Source organism: Diabrotica undecimpunctata, chromosome 9 (genome assembly GCF_040954645.1).
Source record: "Diabrotica undecimpunctata isolate CICGRU chromosome 9, icDiaUnde3, whole genome shotgun sequence".
NCBI classification, from domain to species: Eukaryota; Metazoa; Arthropoda; class Insecta; order Coleoptera; family Chrysomelidae; genus Diabrotica; species Diabrotica undecimpunctata.
The window spans coordinates 118297520-118324461 of NC_092811.1; the positions used below are offsets into that span (position 1 = coordinate 118297520).

Genomic DNA, 26942 nt, shown 5'->3' on the forward strand with positions numbered 1-26942 from the left:
TTCAATTTTGGCTTATTCCCATTAAAATAGTAATTACTTTAAAATGCCACAAAAAATAGCTTCAGAACAATAGATAAGAGCTAGATAAGAGAAGGGAGTGTTCCAAAAATGTCGTCAGCCTTACAGTGGCTATCCCACTTTCGGAGTACGGTACATGCGACAGTCAACTGCGCATAAGTAAGAGAGAGTGGTTTTAGTTGGTAGGTAGGATAATAGATACCTGAATCTTTGGAACTGCTATCTTTAGTACTTTAAATTAAATTAAAACCCAAATTGTAGGGACTCAACATGGAGGTAGCATAAAAAAATTTCAAAACCTCCCCCTAAGACAAATTCTGGGTGCGCCACTGAGGTAACCACCACAACTATTATAGTGGGCATGTGAGTGCCTGAGAAATAACTACTTAACTCTTTAACTACATGTTAAAATGTTTACTTTTGATTCATTTTTCTATTCTTTTCTTTATTACTCCCTTTTACTTTCTTTATTTATCCATGGCTTTGGTTTGGTAATCACTCTTTGTAATTTTAATTATTCATCCATTATTTTGTAAGATATTTTATTTCGTTTTTTTTTAGTATTTTTAATTTTTACTTATTATTTTTAACCAGTTATTTTCTTGATTTTTGTTTTTGACTATGGTCTGTGCATTGCATTAGTTAAATTAGCAAGGAGGGCAATTTTTTTATATATTTATTTGTCCAAATTTTAATTTTTTTACATGATTAATAACAGGTACCAAATCTTTTATTATAGATAAGTTAATTCCTATTCTACATCCATTAATACATTTTTATTCTTTTATACCAATCACCTCCCTTTTCATTTCTTTCCACAGTTCTCTTTAGTTTTTTATTGTTTATTTTTTTCAATTATTTATTACATTAAGAAAGTTAATAAAAGAGGTGTCTCATCTCATGAGTTATGAAAAAATTAGTTGCATCATTGTTTTATGTAATAACTAGGTAAAAAAATTGCCACTTGCCACTTTTTATTTACTTATTTAACTTTATTGTAAAAAGAATGAAAATCTCTAATTTTTAAGTTGTCAACTAAGTTATAATGTAACGAAATTATTTTGCCTACCTCAGGGTAAGAATATGGGGTAGAAAATTGGGGACAGAAACTATGGGGGCGAAGATAAGGCAAGCAAAACAATCGTTACTTGTGCGAACAGCACTCAGGGGGTTGTTGGAGTGCTGGGGTCGTGGATAAGTGAATGGCAAGGGGGTTGAGATTGGGGTAACTACCAAAATATGAAAACAAAGGGTTACTTACATAAATCTCCTGGACAAATGGGCAAAAAAAGACAAGAAGAAATACCTCTAGCTATTTAAAAGGGACGCCGCTTCGAGAAAACTTCCTGCTGGAGGAAAGAAAGTTTCTTCCTTCCAAAAAAGTAAACATACAAAAAGGTTAGGAGATTTTCTAAAATAAAAACAAAAATGGATCAGAGAAACAAATCAAAACATTTATTTTTGTCTCAACAAACAGTTATCAACACATAAATCACATAAAAAATATATTATATAAATAGTTACCAAATACAGAATAAAAAAACTTACATGTGTCCTTTACAAACTTCGTTTACAAAGGGGTTGGAGATACTACAAAAACTTACAAACGTTATCGCACAGAGATTAACCTTTTTTTAAAAAACAAACAAAACAAATAAATATCGAAACAAATGAAGCTAGCTGTCATATGTTAGCATTAAATTAAAAAAACAATTAAAATGACAGCTAAGTTAAACCATAAAATTTACAATTTATTAAATATTACAAATCCTTTTAAATTTTAATGAAAGCAATTATTATTAATAATTATCAAAAAAAATTGTCTGTCTTTACTTTAAAATTTAAAATGTTAATTGTTACCTTGATTTCACTGTTTAGCACTTAACTTTCAAAAAAACTTGTTAACATCTATGGGACTCTATCTGGACATATTCTCCAACAGGGACAAAGCAAACCATTTCCATACTCAGGGACGAAAAATCAAGAGATGTAGAATTATTTTCTGTGGAGGAAGCAAGCTGACAACAGGGAGATCCTATATAATAATTTTCCAAATTTCTTCAGTGCCGGTTCACAAATCTTATGGTGATTACTATGTTCTAAACTGCCATATTGCAGAGAGTATTATCACCTTAACCAATCTTAAGACATAACACACAAAAAAAATCTTTCTACTCTGGCATCTCTTGCTTCACTCCATTGTAGCTCGTCTGCTCTGCTTGGGGCTTAAATGTCGATTCCTAATGCCTTACATTTTACAAATTTCAACGCAAAATAAATTTCCCTTTAAGTCTCACAGCTAGTTTTTGCCTACAAACTTAAAACAAACAATCTACCCTTTTTTGACCTCGTTCTTAGCAACAAACCAACAAAAAAACTTCTTGATTATTTACTTTTAAATTGGTTAACTGGAAATTTTTTACCTCACAATACATACAGAGAATAGGGGAATATTAATGTAAACAAAGACAAAAAAAAATATTCTCAGTCAATACCCATATACCTGACTTGCAATATTATATTAGGGGACTCGAAACAACTTTTAAGTATTCCAGTTTATTAACGACAAAAGACAAAAACAGCTGAATACCAAAACTTGATATTTAGAATCTCAACTTAAAATGCCATAACATATTGATCATTTTAAAATTCATTTGCAAACAGAAAAACGAAAATATTCCACCAAATTTAAAACGCTACAATAATCATAATCAAATTTTGACAGATTTTGGAAAGAATCACCAAGTGGAGGTTCTGTGCTTCCACTATTTATTGGTTAGATCTGATACTTTTAACTTGTTAATATTATGGTCAAGAATGGTATCTAAATATCAAATTTTAATTAAAAATTTCTGCTCTTATATAATTGAGTGAAATTTCTAGTCCAGTACTTCTACAGGTAAAACTTTTTTGGAGTTGACTTCATTGCTAACAAACAAATGTGCTAAGTTTTGTACAATGGCTACTATGCATCTACCTCTATGTAGCTATATCCACTCTCAAGAAATTTTTGTTGTATGCGAATACTACTGAAGGATAATGTACAACTGTACAAATTATTATCTATGTACAATTTTGTACTATGCTGAGAGTTAGTAAAGTCATCAAATGTGTGCATTTATAATGCTGAATAAAAGTGTCATCATTAGAGTTAGTTTTTTGAGCCTCTTCTGTTTCCCACATTTAAAATCTGTTTGGACTTTTTAGGTTTTGTCAAAAGTCAGTACAAAGGAGTACTTAACCCAGAATAGACAAAAAGTGGAATTAGCTTTTGGTAGTAAACCGACCATATTTGTTATTTCCACATTAATAAATGATTTAAAATAATTTCTAAATATTTAGTAGTTGAAGAAAATACATAGTCACAGTGGTCACAGTGCTCAATGCACGGTCACAAGTTTTAACTTCTTTATTTTTGGGATATTGCACCAAGTGAAAATGCAGACATTAGATTTTTTTGGAACAAATACATATTAAATAGCAGAGTACATATTAAATAACATGAAGTATACTTATATATTAAATAACAGAGGACTCAAGACTGGATTATATCTATGACTTTAACTTCTTATAAAATCCAGACTTAAGGATATACAGTAAGGTGTTCCTCTTCATTTTAAATCAACTGATAACTCATATTTAATTTTAAATTAGGTATAATACATGCGCTTCCATTTTTTCTTCTCAATTCCTTACCCTATTTTAAGTGCCAGATAAATAAAATATCTATATTAATGTTTATTTTTTTTATTTCAGAAGCCGATATGGCCGCTAGAGATTGGCTAATACTGATCCAAGAGTCAGATGTAAATAAAGAAATTAAGGCTGTATTAGAATCGCTTCTAGGAAATTTCATAAATTGCACAAATGCTAAGCAGAAGACTATAAACTTGATAAAGATACTAGATGCTAATTTCACTAATGGATTTTCAAATGTCAAGGTAAGAAATTCTATATAATGTATATTGTTATGTGACTGTAATTACGGTCCTGTAATATCTCGAAAATTCCACATATTGTTTTGGCAAAGAGAGTTAGAGTTTATATATTTAACTACTTCTTCTTCTTTTTTTTCTTCTACTTCTTGGAGATCATTTGATGTGTTTAATTCTGAAGCTGCCTCTGGTTAATTTCCTGGGAGGTAGATTGCCAACTATCCCTCCATCTTTTAGGTGGTCTTCCTGGAGGTCTTGAACCGGGCGCATTGTTTTCTAGGGCAATTTTTGGGAGACACTTCTCATCCATTCGTCTTACATGACTGTACCACATCCTTTTAAGCTGCCTTCCCCATCTTACAATATGTTGAACTTTGCACTGCTCTCTAACATTTGTATTTCTCACCCTGTCTCTTCTTGTTTTGCCCACTATTGTTCTTAGAGTAGAGTAGAGTAAATTTTTATTTGCATAAATTTTTAAACATAATTGAGCAAATAACATCACATTATTAATTACAGATTAAAAAAATATATATTGACATCACAGATTTAAAATATATTAACATTACAAATTAAATATGCTGATCAAGGAGAAGGATAGGCCAGGTACTCTGCCACAGTATATAGCTCAATGTCAACTAGGTGTTGAAAAACCTTTCTTTTAAAAGCTCTATAGTGTGTTTCCTGTTGAATGTCAGATGGTAGACTATTATAAAATTTAACACACGCATTCAAAGGACTTCTCTCTGTTATAGACAATCTGTGAAGTCGCAAATTCAAATTAAGGCTTCTTGTATTATATTCATGATTGGGAAGCAGGTGATAAAACAAAGAAAATTTTTTAAAAAGGAACATAATATATTTAAATATATAGATGGCTGAGAAAGTGAGTATATTGAGTAATTTGAATCAGCCTCTACAGGATTCTCCTGCCTTCAATCTTAAGATCACACAGACTGCCTTTTTTTGGACTATAAAGACAGTTGAGCTATCTACTGCAGCACCCCAGAAGATTACTCCATATCGCATAACAGAATAAAAGTTTGCATAATATACTGATAGTAAAATCTCCTGGTCTAAATAGCTCTTTAACACTCTTAATGAGTAGCAGGCTCTATTAAGTTTTTTTGTTGTATTTTGTATTTGTTCCCCCCAATTCAGATTCTGGTCAATATGAATACCAAGAAATTTAACTGATCTAGCAGGTTCCGTGTTTTGTGATAGAAAATTAATAGTATCTGGAAACTGTTCTTGTGACTGGCTGGTTCTAAAGTAGACAAAAACTGTCTTATCAGTATTAAGCAACAACTGATTTCCACTGAACCACTGTTCAGCCTTGCTTAGAATTCGCTCTGCCACTGTGAGGAGTGTTTCTAAAGTTTGTTCCCAGAAAAGCACATTTGAGTCATCAGCGAAATTTACAAGGTTTGAGGAACTACTAACCACCGCATTTGAAAGGTTGTTTATGTAGACCAAAAAGAGAAAAGGCCCCAGGACACTCCCCTGTGGTATGCCTAATTTTAAATTGATAGGATCAGTAAACCTTACATCCCCTTTTCTCCAAGCATACCTTTTGCGACCTATCTGTGAGAAATGATTTTATCCATTTTAATGCCGGTCTCTGTATTCCATAAAGATGTAATTTTTGTAATAAAAGAACATGATCTAGGCTATCGAAAGCCTTAGATAGGTCCAGAAAAGCACCTAGTGTTTTCATCTTTGCCTCCAGTTTTTCTAAAATTTTTGATATAAAATTATAGGTAGCTGTCTCAACAGATCTTCCTGCGAGAAAACCATGCTGTGATAAATAAGTTGTTTGTAGTCTGAAATATATTGCTTTTTCAAATATTTTTGGGAAAGATGGAAGAAGGCTTATTGGTATATAGTTCTCCATCTTAGTAACATCACGTTTTTTATGTAGTGGCTTCACAATTGCCAGTTTTAAACTTTGAGGAAATTTACCTTGCCTGAAAGAAGCATTAACTATAAAAGAAAGAGGAAGAGAAATCTCTGATGAAACATATTTAATTAAGTTCGTTGATGCAATGATACAAAACATGCATCATTGCATCACACACAAACATGTGCAAGAACACAAATTAAACACAAAATGATTTATGGCAAAGTCCCAGTAAGCAGTTTAGTGGATGTTCTGCAATGAATCATGTTTTCTTCTGACCAGTAAAAGCAATGTTTCAGAAGATATTTTTTTATAACTTTTTCGAAACTATTACAGCTTAGCTGTTTAATACTTTTTAGTAAAATATTGTAATGGTTATAATTAAGGCAATTTTTATCTGAAAAATGCAATCTACAAAGATTTGTTCATAAGTAGTGACAGTTTCACGTATTGTGAATGCATCAGATTGCATTATTAAGTGGGCCCGTTTTCTGTGAATTTCAGTCAGAACTTGAAATATCAACAGAGTAGGTAGCAGCATAATTTTGAATTTGATAAAGAAAAATCGGCAGTGTTCTAGAAAACTAACATGATACTAAAATTCTGAAAGCTTTCTTTTGCATTCTAAAAACTTGAAGTGCATTTTTTGAATTGCCCCATATGATTAATCCATAGTTTAAGTGAGAGTGGAATAAAGAAAAATATGTCATTTTCAGTTCAGCAGATTATCTATGGTTATTACTAGACTTCGGCAAATATGCAAATAAAAATGTAGAAAATATGCACATAAATATGCACGTGTTTACCCGAAAATATGCAAATATTTTACAAAATATGCATACAAATAAATAAAAAAATCGTAAAATAGTAACAATTTTATTTTAAAAAAAAAAGTGTACATAACTAAATATTTCCTACTATTCATTAAGATTTACATTTATTTTAAGTAACTACATCATTTTTAAGTATGAATAAACTTATTTAGAATTATGGTAACAATAAATGACCAAGTGGTGTTCAAAATTTTCTAACAAAAACTTGTGGCTTCTGTCTGAGTACATATATTTATATATGGAAAAACTTCGTTCAACATCAACTGATGTAACGGGAGCATTTTTCAAACTAACCAAAACATTTGGTTCTAAATTAATTGTTTCCGAAATATTTCCAGCTAGAACACTGACTACTTCAGAAAGAATATGGTAACCTTTATTTTTTTCCATAGTAGCTTCAAATTTTTTTAAAATATCTTTTCCAATATTACCTCTAACGTTCCGACAACATGACGCAAATTCTTTTATTAATGCTGTACTTTCGAACAATGACAGTTTTGGTGATTCTAACTGAGTAATTGTTTTTTGAACAAAACTAAAATTTGATTTTATAAATGAAAGTTCTTGTTGAAGCAAGTTACTCTGAAAAGTTTGTTTAGAATCCAAAAGAGATTGGGAACTTTCATCTGTTAACGTATCAATTATGTTCTTTATTTTAACAAAATGATCTGCATAAAAATTAGCTGCTTCTAACCATGTTCCCCATCGCGTTAAAATAGGTTGTGGTGGAAGAGGAATGTTAGGTAGCATTTCTTTATAAAGTTGAATTCTTATAGGAGATTTAAGAAATACTTTTTTGACACTGGATATCATGGTATTTACAAGAGGAAACTTTTTTCGTATAAAACGCGAAATTGTTAAAGCATTTGTTTTCTCAAGTTGCTGGCATAAAATAAGATGAGATTTTGGTAAGGTATCTTCTTTAAGAACACCAATCAATAAATGAGCAATATACTTTTCTGAGGAATCAGTGGTTTCGTCTACAGATATGTAAAAATAATTATCTGCAATTTCTTCCTTAATATTAATTAACACCGACGAGTATAGCCCGTTCACATTATTTCTTCTTAGAGACCGATCACTTGGAACATTAAGTTTGCAATATTTTTTTAGAAACGAACTAAAATTTACATTTGCTAATTTTGAAAGCGGTATGTTTGCAGATACTAATGCGCGACACAAGTCTTCATTAAAAGTTTCTTGCTCATCTAATTTTTTTGAAGTAGATTGGAAACATTTAGCCATTGAAGTTTGATGTTTTCCTCCTATTTTTCCTTTTTTTGCAATGTGTGAAGCAGTTCTCACATGTTGGTCTATCTGAAATTTCTTCTCACATGCTATCTATAAATAAAAATAAAAACCTTTATTTTAACCCAACCTTTAAAATATAAAAATATACAAGGTGTTTTTGGTTAATCAAATAACTGGTTTGGAAAAAAAAACACTCGCTAAGTGTTTTAAATGCAGTATTAATCCACAAATTAGTTTTTGTTACTAACCATTAGTACATCATATAACTTATTTTAAAATTCAACAAAAGTTTTTTTTTTGTTAATTCAATTACAATAAAAATAATTGTTTTAGAATAGCTGACTTCATAAAAAAAAGTAAAGGTGAAAAATTTTTCTAAATACACACCATTGTATTGTACCATGGACAATTTTTTCTCACTAAAGGAAGCTATTTTTCATTTAAAAACAACCTACGAGTACTAAATTTCAAGTAAATACGTTTATTGGTTTTAAAGTTATTGTTGTTATTAACTAAAAGAATTTAATTTTTTTTAATTTTAACGCCCTGTATCTCGAAAAGTAAATAAGTTTGACCCCTCATTAACTATATCGTTTTGTTCAATTTTTCGAGAAGTATCTACAGTCAAACGTTGTAAGTGTCATTTGGAAACACCCTGTATGTATGAAATATTAGATATTTAATAGAAAATATTAGATACTTACAATTTTGCCACAGACTGAACAGTAGATTTTTCCCATATCCATAGACAGCTCTTTATAAGGTTTAATCCAAGTTGAAGCACTGGTTGTTTTAGGCATTATAAAATCACAATATTCCTTTTTGTTACGCACAACGAGTGTTTACGCTTTGAATATCAAAACAAAAATTATTTACAAATCTGAGCATCAAATTAGAAATGTTTAGGTACCTAATTCAATAAACTGGGAGATTTTGGAAAATCCCTAAATTAGGAACAAAACTATTAGCCGTTTACCTGCTGTTAAGATACAATAAATTGTAGATAGATTTGGGGATTAGATCATAAAATGCAAATGAGCGAACCCTTAGCGATTATCCAATAACTGAATGCCTCAGTGACCGAGACTTTCTAAGAATGTTGAGGGCTACTTAAATTGATCTTCTTTGAAATTGTAAATGTTTTGTACCTGTAGAGATTACGTACTTAGATCATTTCTTGATTAAAATGACTACAAAATTTTATACAAGAATTGAAATAAATTGGTATGTTTAAAAATTTTCAAATACAGTATAAAAATCTGAACTTTTATGCACTTTATGCAAACTTTTATACAAATATGCCAAAATATGAAATATTTGCATAAAATATGCACAATATACAAAATATGCAATATGCATTTTTGCCGAAGTCTAGTTATTACCAATAGTTAAACAGTCTCTTTGATATCTGTAGAAACTTTCTCATAAGACATTTTTAAATCATCATTATTTTTTCCTGATAATATAACATATGCATATATGTATCTTTACGTATATAAAAGGTATAACATAAAATTAATTGAAACAAAAAAGCTAGATGTAGCGTTTTTTTATTTTCAGGTCGAGAGACCTTCTGTAGTTTCCTGCGTGTACTGCAATGTAACATTTGCAGAAAAGAGCGAGCTTCGTGCCCATTGCCAGACTGAAGCACACGAAATGACAGTGATGTCAGACGACGGACGCGATTGGCGGTGGCGCCCACCACCGAGGGGAGTTACTCATGAGTGTTATTTACCGTGCGATAACTGGAGGGATACGGGTTGTTGTCGATACGGCATGCAATGCGTTCGAGCCCACGGAGAAGAAGAATTGGCGGAATGGAGAGAGAGATTCCGCTATAGAGAGATGAGAATGCAAAGAGCTAGGGAGAAGGAACTGTTCGGTAAGAAAATATTTTTTCCTTTAGTAATAGTTTCTTTTTTTATTCAAGTGCAAATTTCATTTATGTCTATAGTAATTCGGATTAATATTTTCTAGCATCGTTTATGATTTTAAGTACATTTTACTATTCAATTACTTGTTGCAGGTAAATCTTATACCGAAGAAATATTAGAAAAATGGGCACAATCTTCAAACCCCAACGCTCTAATGTGCAACAAAATAGATGATGTAGAAGACCAATGCTCCTGTCCACTATCAGTAACAGTATCGTCTAAAAATAGTCTCCACGAGTGGACGTTCTACATAAAAACAAAAAGACCGCTTAAAGCTGTAGCTCTTCTGCAAGATACGCATCGAAACCATTTTTTCCTAGCCAGTATTTTTATCAAAAATTGCAAAATAGATCTGAGAAGCAACCAGGAATGGATATCGCCGATGCTGCATCAGGAGTCCATGTTGCCTGTTGAATATAGGATTAAAGTTGTATTCACCACTGGGATCTTTGGAACTTTCAGGTAGGTTAAGTGAAAACTTAAACATTGATAAAGTTATGGAAAAATGAAAAAGATTTTCTTCATAACTACTTGCAAAAGTTTTTTGTCTTATTTATCAGTTCTGGTATTTCGGACATACCAAGGGACGTTTGAAAATGTCGAATGATATATCTAGTGAACTTGCAAAAATCAATTAGTTCAATTTTAAGTGCCTCCATTAATTTTCAGGCAATCGGTGGTATTCGATTTTACATCTGAACCAGTTCTAGTCAAACACATGTGCGTAGACGTCGTTCCCGACCCGGATTTGGAGAAGATCAACGAGATCCGGAAGGAAATATCGCTATCGATCTCAGAAAGGTGGACTATCCACAACTCGGACATAGTTCCTTTCCATTCGACCGTGGAAAACGCCAACCCGAACGAAGAGTGGGAGAAGAGGTTGAGATCGATGTATCCCTGCCCTCATGCTGATACTTTCTTACTATCTCACGCGACTGTTGCGGAAAAGAAGTTTACGAAAAATAATTACAGAGAGAGAATGCACGAGTTACTGTTTATTGAAGAGATGGCAAGGTAAGCTTTTAAAATATCATCAAATTGTTTTTACCGCATTAACCCCTAAGGTTAATAGCGGGTGGTTTTTTTAATTTAGAAAAAGATTTTTTCCACATAGCATATTTACATTTTTATAGTAATTTTGAAAAATAGACATTTTGTAAAATATACAGTTTGTTACATAGTTTACAATTTTTGAGAAAGTTTATTGTTTTACTAATATCTTCTACTAGGGCTTCTTTCCGATTGTGTGTGACAGCTTTTCGCTGTCGATATTGCTGTTGAGAGTACACTGGATAGTCTATGATAGTATGGTGCACTGCAAATGGTATTTGATAGTTGTGGCAAATCGCCTGGAGAAATCGTCCTTGGAGATATGTATCCATGTGTAAATTTTGTATGACTTAGCCGCAGTCTGTTGAGGACTACTTGGTCGTGTCTTTGAGCTGGCAGTGGTAGTAAAGCAGAAGTAACGTCTGGTTTGATAATTTTTAGTTTTGCTCCTGTCTGGCTCCATTGTTCTTGCCAGGCTTTGTTAATGTAGGCTTTTATAAATGTTTTTTGGTCTGAAAATGGTATGTTTTGCATTATAGGAATTTATAGTTTCTGTTGCTGCTTTATCAACCTCTTCGTTACCCATTATCCCAACATGGAATGGTACTCATTTGAATGTTATGTTTTTGCCACGTGTTTGGGCATTGTATAGCATGTTTTTTATTTGTGCTAACTTGGCATGAGTAGGATACATCTGTTTGACATCATTTGATGCACTCAAAGAATCTGATATAAGAAAATTTAGAAGTAACACTTTTGTAATACCACATAAATTATCTAGCATTAAAATTAACCAAAACGAGAACTTATCAGCCAAAGATAACATTGACAAATTTCACAAAAGCATCTTTCTTTGCCCAGCAGCTGCTGAAGAAGTACTTTCAATTATTCGAAAAACTACATCCAATATATTGGGCTGAAGATCTGGATGAGATTAATGGGAAAATTATAAGTAATGCAGCCACTTATATTGCCGAAACTTTGTCATACTTAATTAATGAATCCTTTACAACAAGGTTATTACCCAACACAAAGAAATCTAAAGGAATTCCTGTTTATAAGAATAAAGGTTCGGCAACCGATATTACTAATTATCGGCTACTAATTTCTATACCTAGTAATGTTGCAAAAATATTTGAATCAGCATATTGCGCACGGTTGTCCACTTTCTAGGATACTATAAATTATTACCTAAGTTTCAACATGGGTTTATAGAGGCGCAAACATAGACTCAGATCATTGCCTAGTGATCTCCAGATTGAGGGCTAGAATTTTAGACACCAGTAAAGAAAATAAAATGGATAGAAAAAATGGAATGTGCAAAAACTGAGAGATGCGACAATTGGAGAACGGTACTCGGAAAAAATCACCAACAGGCTAAGGAATCAAAATGTAAATGAAGAAAACCAGACAGATATAGACTCCTACTGGACCAGAATAAAGAAAGACATTGAAGCAGCAGCGAAAGATGAAATAGGAACAGAAATTTGTTCCCGTAAAAATTATTGGTTTGACGATGAATGCAAGAACGTAACAAAAGAAAAAAATGAAGCCTACAGAAAGATGCTTAGAACAACTATAGAGAATTACCAGAGAAAGAGAAGAAAAGAAAAGAGGATACACAAAAGAAAAAAATGAAACCACTTAAATAAGGAACTTAAATATATAGAAAACCTCAACAGAAAATAATTCAAGGCAACCACAAGACAATGCAGAAGTCAGAATGGCGACCTATTAACAACAAGGAAAGATGTACTGAATAGATGGATGGAATACTTTAACCAGGCACTTAATATAGAGGAAGAAGAAGAAAACCTGGAAAACGAAAGAGGTGAGGTAAGGGGAACAGACGAGAGGGAAGAGGAACCACCAACGATTCTTGAAGTTAAAGATGCAGTTATAAACTAGCCAGAAACAAATCACCCGGAATAGATAATCTCCCAGCTGAACTATATAAAGAAGGTGACCATGATACTATAATGACATCTCAGCAGCTTATAAAAGAAATATGGACACAGAAATCCCTCCCCAATGATTGGAATATTGGAATACCTTGCACCATACACAAAAAAGGAGATATCTTTGAATGCTCTAACCACAGAGGAATTAAGCTTCTAAATGCAGCGTGTAAAATATTTTCCACAGTACTATGTCACCGTAGGGCACCATATGCAGAACGAATAGTAGGAAAATACCAGGCTGGTTTCAGAGGTAGTAAATCGGCAATTCATCAGATTGCAACCCTGAAACAAATTTTGGAAAAAACACTGGAATATGGCATTGATACTCATCACATATTTATAGACTACAAAGCAGCCTACGACTCTATGAATAGAAGAGAAATGTTCAAAGCATTGAAAGAGCTAGGAATACCAAATCAGTTGGTAAATTTATCAAAAATAACTCTTGAAAAAATGAATGTAGAGTTCAAATTCAGGGGGAATTGTCTGAACCTTTTAAAACAAATAACGGACTGCGCCAGGTAGACCCTTTCTTTTGTATACTGTTCAATCTGGCTCTTGAAAAAGTAATACGTATGTCACAAATCACAACCACTGGTTCAATATACACCCTGGGCCAAAATTAACCGGCCACCTTAAAAATGGGTAATTTTTTATTTCTTATAATATCTCCTAAACCTGTTTTCCGATTTAAATGATTTTTCTAATATGTTATAGCCTTATTCCTTGACAATATCTTTATAATAATATTGTTGCTAAACAGGTAAATTTTCATTGTATACCGGGTGTACGAATCAATCTGTGTTTTTTTCTTAAAGTTTGCATCACCCTGTGGAATATTCTAGCATTTATAAAATATTGAAATTAAAACCTAACTATAGCCTCATGTTTTCTCAACATTTTGTTTTTTTTTATTCATTTGCTTATGTTGGATAATACAAAAGTTAGGTACTTTAACAACTAGACATGATTTTTATCAATTTTTATCTCCGCGGAAGAGAAAAAATAATCTTTTTGAAAAAAGCCATTTGTTACAGTAAAAATCCAATGAATAAAATCTTCGAAGAATATTCAAATTAACAATATTTTGGAAATCAAAGTGTAATTGAAATAAAATTGGGTATCAATAATGGGTGTTGCCGCCTCTAGCCCTTAGGACTTCTTGGAACTGGTTTGGCAATCCATTCATGATATCCTGGATATCAGATTGGGGGATATTGTGCCACTCCTCTACCACAGCTGTCTTCAGCTCTTCAAAGGATGCAGGGGCTGTTACTCTTGCTCTTACCCGTCTTTTGAAGTTGTCCCAGATATGCTCAATTGGGTTAAGATCGGGACTGTGTGCTGGCCATGGTAGAACTTGAATCCCGACCTCATTAAGGTACTCACGGGTAGATCTTGCTGGATGGCAACGTGCATTGTCATGCATTAGTCTGAAGTTATCACCAATGAATGCTGCAAAAGGCATGACATGGTCTTGGAGAACTTCTTGCGCATATACTTGGACATTCACACTGCCTCTACCGAACACAACAAGATCAGTACGCGCTTCGTAAGAAATACCTCCCCAAATCATTATTGACTCTCCTCGGTAAGCCACTGTTTCGGTTATAGCGCATGCAGCAAACCTTTCATTTTGACGCCTATAGACACGTTGGCGTCCATCTGGACCTTTTAGGGCTATTCTGCTCTCATCTGAGAACAGTATATTCTTCCATTCCGCCATAGTCCAGTTAGCATATTCTCGCGCAAAATGAAGTCTAGCCCTACGGTGTTGTGGGAGCAGTTGTGGTGTGCGAGCTGGACGAAAAGCCCTCAAGTTTATTTCTGACAGTCTTCTTCTAATCGTTTGTCTACTCACACTAACTTTTCTCACCTCAAGAAGAGATCTACGAGCTTCAGGAGCGGTGGAAAAGCGATTTCTCAATACTTTAGTGAAAATGATACGGTCATCTCGAACTGAAGTGCATCGTTTTCAGCCTTGACCTGGCCTGTGGTTGTACGATCCTGCCTCCCGAAATCGTCTGATGGCATCTTGTACCGTAGTTCTGGGTACATCGAATATATCAGCGATATGACGTTGACTGTAACCAGCATCAAATAAAGCCACTGCCCTAGCAGCATCAGTTGGAACGAGTGGCATTTTTAAAATCACAAACAATAAAAAAGCACTAAAATTTCAACTTAAAGAATTTTCGCTCACAATGATATAAAATTACAATTTTAATTGTTAATTTTAATTACAAATTTAATTTTAATTGCAAATTGTTCAAGAATTGTTATTAACACGGAAACAGATTTGCAACAATGTCGTTCAACGACTATATGCCAAAAATCCTTCGATGACACAAATTTAGGAAACAAACTGTCACAGGTAATGTAAACAAAACAATAATAAAGGTGGTGGGGTTAATTTTGCAGGTTAGTTAAATCGTCTGTATTGATGAAAAACATGCCTAGTTGTTAAACTACCTCACTTTTGTATTATCCAACATAAGCGAATGAATCAAAAAACAAAATGTTGAGAAAACATGAGGCTATAGTTAGGTTTTAATTTCAATATTTTGTAAATGCTAGAATATTCCACAGGGTGATGCAAACTTTAAGAAAAAAAAACACAGTTTAATTCGTACACCCGGTATACAATGAAAATTTACCTGTTTAGCAACCATATTATTATAACGATATTGTCAAGGAATAAGGCTATAACATATTAAAAAAATCGCTTAAATCGAACAACAGGTTTAGGAGATATAAGACATCACAAATTACCCATTTCTAAGGTGGCCGGTTAATTTTGGCCCAGAATGTATAATAAATCAGTGCAAATCCTGGCCCATGCTGATAATATCTATATTTTTGGGAGAACGGAAAACGCTGTACGAGAGGCGTATGTAGCATTAAAAGAATCAGCTACAAAAATGGGTTTAATAATAAACGCCAACAAAACGAAGTATATGAAAATAAGCACGCAACCCCAAATCCTACGACCATTTGTTATAGAAAACGACGTCATCAAAGCAGTGAACGAATTTGTATACCTAGGAACGCTCCTTAACGCTGAAAATAATACTACCGCAAAGATAAACCGCAGAATTTGAACGGCCAACAGATGCTATTTTGGGCTTAATCTCCTCCTTAAATCCACAAGTATATCGAGAAATACAAACATAAAACTCAACAAAACAATAATACGCTGAGTCCTAACATATGGTTCAGAGACCTGGACTGTAACAAAAAATAATGAAAACATGTTAGGATGGTTAGAAAAAAAGTACTAAGGCGAATATATGGAGCAGTGAATGACAATGGAGTGTGGAGAACACGATATAACTTCGAACTTTATAGAATATACCAGGAACCAGATATCGTAAAACATATTAAGATAGGACGTCTGAGGTGGATAGGGCATGTAATGCGGATGGAACAAAATGACCCAGCTTGAAAAACGCTCCTTGATAGACCCATTGGTCATAGGAGAAGAGGAAGACCCAGAACAAGGTTCCTTGATAACATCGATGAAAAAATGAGAAATATGGGAATACGTGCTTGGCGGAGAAAGGCGATGGATAGGAGGACGACTGAAGAAATTCTTGAGGAGGCTAGGGCCCACGCACTGTTTTAAAGTCAGAATGATGATGATGACCCTTCTAATTTATTTAATGTATTTTGTAATATTGATGAAGCTCAATATATATTACAAGATCATCCGCATAAAGATTTGCTTTTACTGGAAGCAAAAAATAGTTAGATACATGGTTTATTGCTATTAAAAACGGCAGGAGACATAATTGAATTTTGTTTTTCTTACATAATTTTCCTTTTTCAGTACAATTGAACGATTATCTAAAAACGATAATCCATCCCTAAACACTCTACTCAGAGCCCATTGTCCCTTAGACCCCTTAATATTAATAGTTATATCCTTTTGGTAGATACGTTTAATATTTTTTGCGCTCATGAGAACCTGAAAATCGAACGTAATTCTTCGAGTTTCAACCCTTAAAACCTACCATCTGTCTTTTACATATTACTTTCAATCTACGAACTATTTCAGACCAGTTTTCAATATTCTAAAATTTTGGCGAATTCACAAACCGATCATACACAGGGTATCAAAAATATATTGAGTCTTTTTACACGTGATAGCGTAACTGTTTATTAAAATTATTATTTTGTTTCTAGGTACGAGTTAGTAGCTCAATACAACTTATCCGCGAAGCTGAAATTAGCTCTCAGCTACATTCTCTCGCCTAATAGCATGGCCGCTAGCACCGCAAAATATTCCAACAACGGTGAGCTATTCGCTTCCGTGAGTCTTGGAAAAGTATTATCCGAAGACACTTCGGAAGGACGATTAATACTCATGCACTGCAATAGCGTCTATCTGTCGCTTTCTGTATCAGAAAACCCGCCTAGACGACGAGTTTACGAAGCTTGGATAGAAGACAAGGGAAAGAACACGATATATTTGAGATTAAGTGCAGTTACTGTGAAGGAGTTGGGTTTGACGAAAGATTCTGACGTCCAGGTGGATATTCAGTTCCAGTTGAACAGGATACCGTACTGCGAGTGGCATTATACGCTGGATAAGATGACTAATTTTAAAATGATCTTTCCGGAGACATACTTGGAACCAAGTATACCATGGTAAGTATAGATTGTTTTTACTTTTTTACTCAACGATCAAAAAATTGGCAACATTTTTTACTATTTATAGCACAACTTACAAATAAATATTTGAGCTGCACATTTTCGATATAACATCAAAACTGGCTCAGCTATTATATTTTCATAATTGAATACTGCAATGTTTTAACTTTTCTTTTCTTTTTAATTTATGAATACAATCTTCTAACACTTATTTTAATTTATTTACACTAACACTAAAATTCAATTAATTTATATAATATGTACATTGATTACTTAATACATACTCGAACAAGTATTTCAGACTTTACAAAACGAATTTATGACTCAGATTTATAACTTCTTACAATCAAAATGTCCCTGTATATTTAGTGAACCGTTACCTGGAGTTCTCTCGAATGGATCGTCTACTTGTTGGATAAGTCCGAGTGTCGTTATATCGAACAGTGTGGAAGGTTAGGCGGTAGGCAGCGGTGGTGCATACCTGCTTCTAGAAGGTCTGGGTCATTGAACGCCCACCTGCGATTCGATCATAGACACTCACCCTTTATCACTTTACAGTTGCTAAGCTCTTTTAGCTGGCTTGTTCTACACAGCACAAAATCTATCTGACATGTATATGAGACGGTATCAGTGGCGCACCCAGGGGGGTTTTGGAGGTTAAACCCCCTCCCCCAGGGCACTATTCCGACACTGTTACTCACATATTTTAAGTACATAAAATGGTGGAGGTAGCATAAAAAAATTTTTGGCGCCCAACCAAACCCCCCCCCCCCCACAGGAAAATTCTAGGTGCGCCACTGGACGGTATCGGAGTGTAAATAAATAAAATTTGTAACCCGGTCGATAGAGGAGAAGCGGCGGAGCGCTCTGATGATGATTTCTATTTCTAGGATCGAGACACGCATCAATCAATCTTTTTTTACTGATACTGTACTTTTACATATAAACGTTAATAAATTGGACAAAAAAGATCAGTTCATGTTATATTAAACGATCGAAGATATTTTTGAAACAACTGGGCATATTATATTAAATTTAATCAACACTTTTCTGTCTACTGGTAAAATTCCGAATCAACTTAAAGTTAGTACAGTTGTACCGATTCAAAAAAATCAATAATACAGTGAAAGCTGAAGAATTCAGACCCATTACATTACCACCAATTGAAAAAATTATTGAAGTTGTAGTATATGATCAAATTATTGAACATGTTGAAAAAGATGCTATTCTGATAAGTAATCAATCTGGTTTTAAAAAGCAACACTCTTGTGATTCGGCACTTCAATTGACAATTATTAAATTTAAAACTGAATTGGATCAAAACAAATATGTAGTATATGTATTCTTCGATCTTAAGAGAGCCTTTGAGACCATAGACCGAAATTTTTTACTGACAAAATTGTGGCAGTGTGACATTAGGGGCGGAGTGTTTGACTAGCTTAATAATTATCTATCAAATCGCAAGCAGACGATTAAATTCAATAATTTAATGTCAAATAAAGTTAACATTGATATAGGTGTACATCAGGGCAGTGTTCTAGGACCATTGCTTTTTATACTCTACTTGAATGATATTGATCTAGTTGTTTATTGTGAGTTTGTTAATCTTTTTAATTTTAATTTTATTGTTAATTATAACCAGTAAATATAAGTATAGCAAAATCAATATGAATAACATTAATTTATTCATAAATGGTGAAAATATTGAAATAACAACAATTATTAAATACTTGGGATTTCAACTGGATAACACCACTCTTTCATTGAAAGATAAGTTTGTTTATATACACATAAAAATCAGCAAGAAATTATACTATTTTACAAGGCTTAGATCAACATATATCAACATAACCTTCTCGTAAAGGAAAATCAAGAGATCAAACTATGTGACTGCTACAAATACTTAGGTGTAAAGATCACTCAGGACGGAAAATAAGATGCAGCTATTAAGGAACGAAATACACAGGGAAGGAAAGGCATAGCCTTGCTGAACAGCGTACTGTGGGATAAAAACATCTCTAAGGAAAATAAAAGAAGAATATACAACACCATAATAAAAAGTATCACAACATATGGATGCGAAGTGTGGCCCCTAAAAGACAGAACAGAGACAATGCTTAGAGCAACAGAAATGGACTTCTGGCGCCGCTCGGCGGGAATCTCCAGACGCGACAGAATAACAAACGAGAGAGTCCGAGAAATCATGGGGGTTACACATAATATTGTTGATGACATCAAAACGACACAACTCAGATGGTACGGACACGTAACGAGAATTTCGGAGAATAGAATACCAAGACAAATTCTTGAATGGCAACCAAGAGGTAGGCGGAGACCAGGAAGGCCTAGAAGAAGTTGGAGAGAAGGAGTTGATAAAGAAATCAGGGAAAGAGAGCTGGAGGACGATCTATGGAACGATAGAATGAGATGGAGATTGGAAATCGGAAGACGTCGAAGAACGTTGTAAACCGACATTATATATATACAAGGCTTAGGAACTAGCCTTACTGTATATAATTCAACAATCCAACCTAATTTTGATTATTGTGCATCAGTCTTATATATGTTCAACCTAAATGAAATGGGTGATAATGCAATCATTTCAAATCCTTTAGACAAAGCTGAAGCTTTCAAAAACACACTCCAGGCAACATTTATCACACCAGATAACTCTAACTTCAAAAAATGGTTCAAACTCGACACCGAAAGGAGAGTGGAGGACATACTTTACTACCCCCATCAGAACTTCGGAGACTAATATACAACATCCAATTATTTTTCCGGTGCAAGAGGACACCGTCAGGCAGATGTGCAACTTAGGTAAAAACACATCGCCTGGACCAGATGGCATACGTAGGAGATGCCTAAAAAACTCCTAAAGAGTATAAATAATCAATGCATGCCTTTGCTGTGCTAGTCTCCTACTCCTTGGAAAGTGGCCAGCACAATCATGATCCCTAAACCAGGGATACCCCTAACCAGCACTGAATCCTACAGACGAATTTCACTTCTAAACACACTAGGTAAAGTCTACGAAAAAATCCTTAAGGAGAAATTCGTAGAATTCCTAGACACAAACAACATCATCCGAAAATTCCAATTTGGATTCAGAGCTGTTCACTCCGCACAAAATACATTAGCTGAAGCAGCAACTTTCATATCCCGAGCAATCACTGAAAAAGACAAAATATCCATAGACATAGACATATTCCTAGACGTCCAGAAAGCCTTCGATCAGGTCTGATCGAAAAATTCCGCCTTGCTGGACAACCAACCACATTTCTAAAAACCATTTACTCATATCTCTCCAATCAGACTATAAGAGTTAAAATCAACGACTAACATTCTACCCCTTTCACTTTACTTTCTGGAATACCACAAGGCTCAATTTTAGCTCCTATCCTTTACACAGTTTATAACAGTGACCTCCCTCGCCCCTACGATCAAAACGAAACAATCCTCCTCTACGCCGACGATAGAGCACTGCTCGCCTCAGGCACAGTAGAGGGAACTATAAGGAGCCGCTCTGGATTCAGTATGTCTTAAGCCCAACTTAACAAAGTTGTCAAATGGTGCAACAAATAGGGAGTCACTCTCAACCCTACCAAGACACAAGCCATCCTCTTTAGATACCCGGGAACCTCCCGGTTCGAAGACGATGGTAACCAGATAGAGCTTTACGGATCTACATTCCATTTTCAGGGTTCAGTCAACTACTTGGGTGTTCAATTTCAGAGGAACCTTAACTGGGAGACTGAGCTTAACCTCACCCTTAACAAGATGAGAGGAAAGGCTAAGCTCCTTGGAGCTGTATCTGGTAAATTTTGGGGGGCACACAGTAAGACTCTCCTCAACACATACAAAACTTAAATCAGACCCATTATTGAGTACAGGGCGGTTCTTTTCTCCCTACTGAACAACCGCCAATTAAACGCAGTTATGGCCACAGAAAGAAAGATCATGAGAAGACTCAGTCACCAAAAACTTCCTCGACTAACATCAACACGCACCACAAAACACCACCAAGAACCTACTGACTGACTACTGCTTCTAAGCACTACCACACGTCAACCCTTCCTCCTAACACACACAAAATTGCAATCGTAGACTGACGACGTTCCTTCAAATAAAATGGGGCAACTTCAGAAATTACAAAATCATGGTATGCGTATAATATTAAGAATTACACCAATAAATTTAATGCTGAATACATTGAACTGGTTTTCGGTATATCAAAGATTTCAATATTTTGCATTCATTTTGGTTTATTAAATTAAAAACAATGTGGCACCCGATTATTTTCAGCAATTTAATTATTTTCCTAATACGCACAGACATGATACGAGAAATAAAAATGACATATACTCTTCTAAAATGAATTATAGCAGCTCAATGAACTCATTAATATTTAGAGATTTCAAAGAATTCATTGAATTATCTAATGAATTAACAGACTGTAGGACAGTTAAAAGTTTTAAAGATAAATTAAAGGTTTTCCTTAAAAATATTAAGTAATATTTGAATTGGCAGAGAACGGTCACAATATTTTTATTGACTTTTTTTTTGTTGAACTTGTCGAATTGATTGTAATTTGTTATTGATTTTGAGAATAAATTAAAGGTTTTCCTTAGGAATGTAAAGTAATATTGGAACTGACAGTCAACGTACACAACATTCTTGTACATTTTTATTGACTTTTTTTTTGTTGTTGAACAATTTATTGATTTCAATTTGTTATTGATTGATTTTCTTTTGTTTGTCTATCTCTCTCTTGTTTTTCTTATTTGATTTATTTTATCCGGCTTTTTCTAGGTCGCCTTCTAGACAGTGGTCTAGAACGCTCGACAGCAGACTGAACATCAAACAAAAAGAAGCGGTAAACGCCATAACCACGCCGTTATGTGTTCAATTACCACCGATTTTGGTCATCGGACCGTTTGGTACCGGAAAAACGTTTACTTTAGCCCAGGCGATAAGAGAACTCATCAAAGACCCCGCCAACAGAATTTTGTTGTGTACCCACTCCAATAGCGCTGCCGATTTGTATATCAAAGATTATTTGGATCAGTGGGTGGAGAACGGCGAGGAGAGCGCGCGACCTCTGAGGATTTATTACACGAAACGCTGGGTGTCTACTGTTCATCCGATAGTTCAAAAGGTAAGTCACTTTGTATCGTTGTGTGTCGTCTGATTGATATATTTATGATTCATTGTTAGCTATAGTATAGTGTTACATTAGTTCGTGGCGTGTGAAAACAAAAATAGTGATTATATTGGACAGAAATTTGAAAAAAGTGCTTCAAATCTAATAATAGAGCACGTATAGAAACTGTAATAGGTATGCAAATAGTTTACAAATTTATACCTACAACTTTAATAAATAATATATTGACCTATAAAATTCTAAAATCAGATTAACTTGGAATTTTAACAACTTTTCTTGGAATTTTAAAAATAGCAAAGCTGGCCATACACTAGAAAATAAATAATATTGTATGGAGTTAATAAATCAACTTGCCAGACTTACAAAAGATATTATGTGTGTGTTTGTTTAGATTAGTGACCTTGGTTTAAACCAATTGGTCAGCTCAAAATTTTATTAAAATTATCCATAGATCCAATTGCATTGTTTAGGTGTTTTAGTTTTAAGAATTTTCGGTCCATTAATAAAATAATAGAGAACAACTTTATAAAATATGTCCGTTTTTTTTTTCTTTTCAAATGAAGAGTATTAAAACAAGTTTACATAAGCCCTTCTTCTGGAGAACACATTTGGCAGATTTAAACGTCTTCTGCAGAAGAAAGGCCTATAACTTTTTACTGTTGTATAGTTGAGGCAGAAAGGAGAAGGAGTTTGTCTGCACTGTACGATTTTTTCTAGATAGACTTTGGATTCCTCGACATCTTGAACTCTTTTTAAGGCCTGTCTTATAACCCCAAAATTTCTGTCGCACTGATTAAAGGAGTGTCCACGAACAGGATGCTTCCTTGTGGTAATCCAACTGATGTTGATTTGGGCATACCTCTCATTCCATTTATTTTTAGAAGCACTTTTCTATCTCGGTACAACTTCATTAGTTTCGCAATAACACCTTATGGAATTCATATGGCATATAATGTATCTGTTAGTATGCTTAGATTAACCACATCTTCTTGTCGTGTCTATCCGTTTCGGATGTTGGCGACCATCGTGGAAACTACATCATAAGCTCCCTTAATATCTAAAAATAAGCAGGATACTGAGTTGTTTCGGGTAAATGCTAATTACACGTCAGTAACAAATGATGCTGTAATTCTTGAGTCGAGCGTCCTCTTCTGAATGCATACTTTACTTTTCGTAATAACTGATTTTTTTCCATCCAGTGTTCTAACCTATTTTTAATAAGTCGTTCATAAATTTTCATGACACAAGATCCCAATGAAATAGGTCTGTATGAGTCTGGGGAATCTTTAGGTTTATTAGGTTTAGGAATAGGTATTATTAAATATTTTTTCCAGTCGTCTGATATGTTCGACTTGAATATATATATATATATATATATATATATATATATATATATATATATATATATATATTGTTGTAAATATCTAATAAGCGCTGCTTAGTTAAAACTAGGATCTCAGCAATCATTGGGTAATATATATTGTCTATTCCAGGAGACGTATTATTTCTGTTTTTACAAGCTTGTAACTCTTTCATTGTAAAAGGTTTATTTAGCATATGGTCATTCGTATAATAATTTTTGAACTCTCTTGGTTTTTCGTTAACTCAATTCGGGCAAATTTTACTATGGAAATATTTTGTCCAGTCTCCGCACTCCATTTGATTTATATTTGCTTGTTTTCTGATTTTGAACCTATTTAATTTAGCCCAGACATCTTTCATTGGAGTATTTTTGTTCAAACTTTGGCAATATGATTTCCAAGTAGCCCTTTTTACTTCATTTGTAATTATTTTAACGATCGCATCTTGATTTTGATATTTATTAAGGTTATCCAAATTTGGATTCTCTTTATACTTACTAAATTACTGTTTGTGTTTCGTTATCGCATTTTCGCAGTCATTATTTCACCATGGTTTTCATTTTTCCCAAGTAAATGATTTATTTGCTCCCCTTTTTGGTACAGCTACGGTAGCTGCTTCGTTTATAACTTCTATATTGTCGAAACTATCGTCGAATACATTCAATGATTTTTCATATAAGAAATTGCTAAATTTGCTCGTCTGTCTTGTAAATTTTCCATATTTTATGACTCTTCGCTGGTAGGGGCATTCCTTTAAGTTGACATTTCATAAATATTGGCAAATGGTTGGACCCATGGGGATCTTAAAATACCTCTCACTGATATTTTGAGAGCATATCGTAATATCAATAGCCCTTCTTCTTCGACCTGTCCTTTTAAACACAGGGGAACCAAGGATTGGTTTCCCTGTGTTTAAAAATACAAGATTTAATGAGTTTATTGCCTCTAACAGGTTACTTCCTTCGAAATCTTCTAGATCTGATTCAAAAACTGGATGATGCGAATTAAAGTCCCGACTAATTATACATGGTTTTTTGTATGCTAGTAAAAAAATTAAGAAACTGTATCAGTGTTACTCTACTACCTTGTAAAAGGTTTTATATAAACTGAAACAACATAAAATTTTTTAAATTGACCAATCCGAACACACTCTTAGCCATAATCTTTTCCATTTGTAGTAAATTTATCTCAGAAAAACCCATTTCATCTTTAATTAAAATTGCTACACCAACTCTATCATCTTTTCTATCTAAACTGAAACAACATACACTTTTTTAAATTGACCAATCCAAACACACACACTTAGCCATAATCTTTTCCATTTGTAATAAATCTATCTCAGAAAAACCCATTTCATCTTTAATTAAAATTTCTATACCAGCTTTATCATCTTTTCTATCTAAACTGAAACAACATAAACTTTTTTAAATTGACCAATCCAAACACACACACTTAGCCATAATCTTTTCCATTTGTAATAAATCCATCTCAAAAAAAACCCATTTCATCTTTAATTAAAATTGCTACACCAGCTCTATCATCTTTTCTATCTAAACTGAAACAACATAAACTTTTTTAAATTGACCAATCCAAACACACACACTTAGCCATAATCTTTTCAATTTGTAATAAATCTATCTCAGAAAAACCCATTTCATCTTTAACTAAAATTGCTACACCAGCTCTATCATCTTTTCTATCTAAACGTGAACAATTGAAACTTACGAAATTATAATAAATGTTTGGTTTAGACCAAGTCTCTGAAAGAAGACCTATATTGATTTTATACTTATGAAGTCATCATCATCATCATTTGGCTCTACAACTCTATGTGAGTCTTGGCCGCGTTTACTATTTTCCTCCATTGTTGTCGGTCCTGAGCAGCTATTTCCCATTGCTGTATTCCCATTTTGCGTAGATCACTGGCTACTGCGTCCTTCCATCTCTTTCTTGGGCGACCAACTGACCTGCCATCGGGCCTTTCCCAGAATGTGGCGTTCAGGAGTCTTTCGTCACTCGATCTTAGTATGTGGCCTGCCCATCTTATTCGGTTTGCTTTAATGTAGTGTACGTTTTCATCTCCATATACGGTCTGGAGTTCATCATTGTGTCTTCTTCTCCATTCTCCTGTTGTCTCTTCTCTGCAAGACCCATAGATAGTCCGCAGTATCTTTCTTTCCAATACCAGTAATTTTGTCGTTTCAAGCTGGTTCACAGTCCATGTCTCGCTTCCATACGTTATTGTGGGACGAATTATTGTCTTGTACACTCTTATTTTTGCTGGTATTGAGAGTATTTTAGATTTAAGTACGGTCATTAATGAGTAATGACCGTACAAAGCACAGTTAAAAAATAGTATCCAGGCATGTGAGGCTAATACACTTCTAAAGTTTGAGTATTGAAAAGGAAAAATTAAGGAATTAGAACAGAAGAACCAGATACTAAAAGTGAAGATCGAAATTTGAGAAATAAAGAAGGATCTAAATATCATTGTGTTTGATTGGAAATCACATAAGATTTAACTTACGAATTTATTTATGGAAGAATAAAGATTTATCTTGGAGTGGAGTTAGTAAATCTGATAATCAATCATTTCTGCAACCTCGAAAAAATCAGTAATTACCCTATTAAGATAGCATTACAGTTAAACTTGTGTATAGCGACATTATTTAGAACAACATACCACTGAATGCTACATGGCCGCCTTATCAAAAACATTCCTTTTTACGACATTGCTGATTAAGCGACTACATTTATATCTTCGGAGAATTAAGACATTAGAACAGTCAGCTCAGCTATAATACAAACAAATTGTGTAATAAAAAATTATTTTTGCTATGTTGATTAAATTTTAACTGACTGGAAGTGTATGGAAATTA

General features: G+C 33.8%; 1 protein-coding gene across 1 annotated transcript in view; it reads left to right on the forward strand.

Moving 5' to 3' along the window:
* The window catches only part of Helz (Helicase with zinc finger), a 64252-nt gene that overhangs the window by 3567 nt on the left and 33743 nt on the right, over positions 1–26942 (forward strand). The window contains exons 2-7 of the mRNA XM_072544691.1: positions 3775–3959; positions 9498–9819; positions 9964–10333; positions 10541–10888; positions 17071–17535; positions 22351–22696. Of these exons, the coding sequence (XP_072400792.1) occupies positions 3775–3959; positions 9498–9819; positions 9964–10333; positions 10541–10888; positions 17071–17535; positions 22351–22696 (2036 nt within the window). The remainder of the gene's footprint in view (positions 1–3774; positions 3960–9497; positions 9820–9963; positions 10334–10540; positions 10889–17070; positions 17536–22350; positions 22697–26942) is intronic.